Source organism: Medicago sativa, chromosome 5 (assembly GCF_051527215.1).
Source record: "Medicago sativa cultivar Bolivia chromosome 5, Bolivia_mono, whole genome shotgun sequence".
Classification (NCBI taxonomy): domain Eukaryota; kingdom Viridiplantae; phylum Streptophyta; class Magnoliopsida; order Fabales; family Fabaceae; genus Medicago; species Medicago sativa.
Genome location: NC_140753.1, coordinates 7,231,241 through 7,235,901, shown reverse-complemented (window position 1 = coordinate 7,235,901; position 4,661 = coordinate 7,231,241). Strand labels below are relative to the sequence as shown.

General features: G+C 29.1%; 1 protein-coding gene across 1 annotated transcript; it reads left to right on the top strand.

Moving 5' to 3' along the window:
* Positions 1-2,222: 2,222 nt before the first annotated feature.
* On the top strand, positions 2,223-3,343 carry LOC146919608 (EPIDERMAL PATTERNING FACTOR-like protein 2). The gene is made up of 3 exons (XM_085710598.1): positions 2,223-2,556; positions 2,649-2,683; positions 2,931-3,343. Exons 1-3 carry the CDS (start codon positions 2,445-2,447, stop codon positions 3,174-3,176), a joined length of 393 nt encoding a protein of 130 aa, XP_085566724.1. The 5' UTR covers positions 2,223-2,444; the 3' UTR covers positions 3,177-3,343.
* The last annotated feature ends 1,318 nt before the right edge of the window (positions 3,344-4,661 follow it).

Here is a 4,661-nt window from a genome sequence, read left to right as displayed (position 1 = left end):
ATCATAGCCTATATATAAGATCTTCGTCAATTAACTATTTATTTAATTTAATATTTATATAGAAATCTAATTTGTTTTATCACTAATCAATGAAATCTTTTAATTGATTAATAGTTAATATAGAAACATATGTTCACGTAATAACATTTAAATATAATTCTTTCAAAAAAAAAACATTTAAATATAATTAAATAATTAAATATCCATTCATTCAAAAAAGATTGATTTTGTGGTGGCCGGGATTCGAACCTCGTACCTTGCATATATTATGCATTGTCCATACCAACTGAGCTAAGCTCACGAGGACTCAAAAAAAATTGATTGGCAAAAACAATATTCATTCATTCAAATTATTAGAGTATATTAAAATCAAAAACAATAGAGTAAAGATCTATTTTTGTCTCATGGAAAATTCACAAGACCCAATTTAGTCCAAGAGAAAATTAAAATAAAATTTCAGTTTACGGATGTTTATTTCATTTTATTTTTTTGGTAATATGTTTATGTTATTTAATAAATACGCATATTTCTTGCATAATTTTCTATCAATTTCTCTCATAACCATACTACTAAATAACCTCTTCTTTTTACTTTCTTTTCTTTTCTCTATATTTATTTTATCAACCAAACAAAATGTAAACAAGACAATGACTAATTTGTTCTGGTTTATTTCATCAAAACTAAAAATTGTTTTTTATTTTTCTAAAGAACTAAATTAAATCTTGCGAATTTTCTCAATAACTAAAATGGTCCTCACTCTAAATTTTTAAAACCAACTAAACTTAGATCATGCAACTACTAAAAAACCAAAAAGTAACGAGGGAAATTTAAAGATGAAAAATGTGAAATCCCCCTCTAATTCCGCCACTAAATTTTATGACGATAAAATTTATGAGAAATTTCATTTTTCCGTCACTAATTTTCCTTTTTCTATATTTTAAAATCTAGCATTCTTCCACCTCCATTGTTAAGAAAACAATTCCACCAAAAATCATCAATTTGTGAGAATAATATATCGCGGAAGCTCTTTCACTGATTTTCAGTGATTGTACACATCATTTTAAATCCTTTCTTAAACTACATGTCATATGCCACAAGATTTATCAAACCCAACCAGAAAAGGAAAGGTGCTTTCTGGGATCTTACAATAGCATAATGATTAATGATAGATTGAAAGGATAATACCTTGAGAGGGGAATGTCACTACTTTTAATACAAAGAGGTACTACAATCCCAAGATTTATGTTAAAAACCATAGCAAATGTATATGAGGAATGAGTAAAAGAAAATGGCAAATCTATTATACTGAAATCAGACATATAAAATACAATAAGAATGAGTATGCGTTGGATTATACATCAAATCAAAGTAAAAAATATGGTGTTGATTTTTTACTTTTTTGTTTATATCTTTTCCAATTAAAAAATATGGAGAAACAAAAAAAATCTAGCTGTAAATCCATGTCCGTTTGTGTGAGCTTGTCACTCACATCAGATATAGTGAAATTGGTGGCTTTTTGCTTATTCTAGTTTATATGTGTCTCTATTTGTGGTTCTAATGCTTAATGTTTGAAAAAAAGAATAAGAAAGAAAAAAAAAAATCAGATCTCCCTAGAGTGTGAGAGTTCTGCAATCATGTGGTGGATATCGTTTAATTGAAATCGGAACTTTCTAATTAAAGTTTGATATCAAAAGGTTAAATTTTAAGTAAATTATTAAGCGAAATTGAAAAATTAAGATCTTTATGCGATCATTATTTCACCGCATGTAATAGAACTTTATAATGTCACATATAGTCTCTAAAATGTGATGTTTCAATATCAAAACCTATTATTGTGGTGACACATTCCATTGTCGTAAGGATGATTATTGTACGGCTCTTTTTTTCTACTTTGTTTTAATACTAACGGATTAAATTTATTATGAAACAAACCAATAAATTGTTTATGCTCTTGTACCAAAAAAAAAAAATTTGTTTATGCTCTTGCAAAGCTGGATACATATTTTGTCCTTGTGAGCTTAGCTCAGTTCGTAGGGACAATACATAATATATGCAAGGTCTCAAACCTCGGCCACAAAAAAAAAAAAGGCGGATACATATTTTACCATGAGACCCTTTAGTCAAAATATGTGTGTATATATATATTCCCTTTTGCAATTATTATTATTGTACATATAATATATAGTTTTGGATTATTGTTTGGATAGAGGCTCGTCAACCAAAGGAGAGGTGTTTCCCTTTTCAGCTGCATTTTTCTCTTTTGTCCTTCTATGTTCCATCACTTCAACATAAAAGCCTATTTTTTTTACCAATATATTGCTTCTTCCTACTTTCTATAGTGTCATTCAGTTTGTGCTATTTTTGCTTCATCTTTTACAATCAGTCCCTTCACTTCTCAGATTCTCCCTTTCTTGAACACCTTTCTCTAAAGAATTCTCCCTCAAATGAGGAATGAATATCATCATGTCATTTATGGTCAAAGATTCAGTTTCATTACCATTTCTCTTCTCTTTCTCATAGTTTCAAGCTTGACACAAAAGGGACTTGTAACTGAAGGTAACATGAACAATTTGTAGATCTTCCAACTTATAACTCTTACTTCAACTAACATTTTCTTTTGTTTTTCTCTTCTTCTTCTGCTCTTACAGGTAGAAAGACTTTGAACCAACATGGTTTTCACCAGGTAAATTTTGTTTACATTTAAAAAATATTTCCCTGCCTCTTCTAAATTCTTATAACTTTTTTTTTAATTAATTTTTTTTCTCATTTGAGGTTGTAAAATCAAACTTTAAGCACTAAGCTGACATCTAGTCAAACTCTTACCACTGAGTTGACAAACTCTTACCACTGAGCCGACAACTCGTTTACTCAGTCTTTTCTAATTAAGATGAGTGATGTAGGAAGAATTTAATTTATGTTGATTTGTGCAGACAATAGGTGATAACAAGGTGATGGTGAGGAAGCAGATAGGATCAAGGCCACCAAAATGTGATACAAGGTGCAGATTCTGTGGTCACTGCGAGGCTATTCAAGTTCCAGCAAATCCTCGAGCAATGACAGGAAAGATCAACCCTTCAACTCTGTCTGCAGTTGCTTATGCTAGGAGGCAAGATAATTCCAACTATAAACCTATGAGTTGGAAATGCAAATGTGGGAACATTATTTTCAACCCTTGATTTGATTTGTTCCATAATGTAGCTCATTTAGATGATCAAGGATGTTAATCAATTTGTCATGTCTGTATATCAATATAGTAGCTATATATTTTTAGCTCTTCCCTATTTTTACCTAGCTACCAGTGTAAATTGATGGTCATTTGATTGAAACTTTGTTTAAATTTGAAGTTATGTTGCTTATAAAAAAAATATTTGAAGTTAAGTAAATAAATAAATAAATAAACATTGTTTAGATTAGTGTTGGAAATATGTTGTTTTTTTAGCAGTTTCTTAATAGATTAGAGTTGGAAATATATGGTCATTTGATTGTATAAAATCTATTTCCAACGCTAATCTATTAAGAAAGTGCTCAGAAAACAATAGACGAGTATATAGAAGATTGGATTATATGTTGAAAAGGATTTCATCTAACAATAATTATTTTGAGATAAGTGCAAGAAACACTTATTTCAATTTTTTCCTAATGAGAAATCACTTGAGCTCCACCATTTTAGGATCTATTTTTAAAATGGTAGGAAATAAATTTTGGACGCAGAATGTTAGAATAAGTGTTACTAACATTACTTATCTTTTTGGTAATTTTTGATTGAGACATCCTGTAAACAATAATCTTTAGCTAGAGCCAAACCCTGCAACATGAAATCCAGAGGAAACAACAAATAACTTGACGTGCTAAACTAACCTCTTCTTATTGGAGTTTTGATAATTTTATATCCTATTGGTATCCTCCAAAATATGAAAAAAGGTTGATTCTCTTCTACTTGTCCTGATTCCTGAGGGGGTATTAAGTTGCTTTCAATTAAATATTTCATATGCTTTGTTCCATTCACCCAAAAAAAAAAATTAGAACAATTTTTTTTGAACGAACTAAAATAAAAATTAAAAATTCAGCCCCATTGCTACACCCTTAAGTCTATCAATTCATATATGTTTTTTTTCTTCTTCTCAGAGTCATATATGATTAGGCTTCATAATTAGTGTCTAAATTTAGTGAAAAAACAATAAGATTTTTTTTTTTTTTTAAAACTTTTCTTTCTGACAAAAACAAAGTAACTTTTCTAAATATCTACAACTACTTTCCAGATATGCATCCTACGAAACATGAGTGATAAAAAAAATGTGAGACAAGGTGGTTGGACACCATGCATATGTATATAATCCGGGAATGGATTGTCTCAAGCTGTTTTTCCTCATGTTTCTCACGTTGATAAAAAAAAAAAAAAGGCTTAATTACATGTTTGATCCCTTATGTTTATTTTAGTTTTTAAGTTGGTCCCTTATGTTTTAAAAGTTTCAATTTGGTCCCTTATGTTTTAAAAGTTTCAAGTTGGTCCAAAATGTTACTCACGTTGGAATAAGTTAGTCCCTTCAGTCACTTAACTTTTAAAGATTCGGGTTGACAATATGAGTGATGAAACTTAACTTATTTAGAAAATCAGTTTTAAAACATTTTTTTAATTTTTTTTGTTTTATTAAACTAAATAT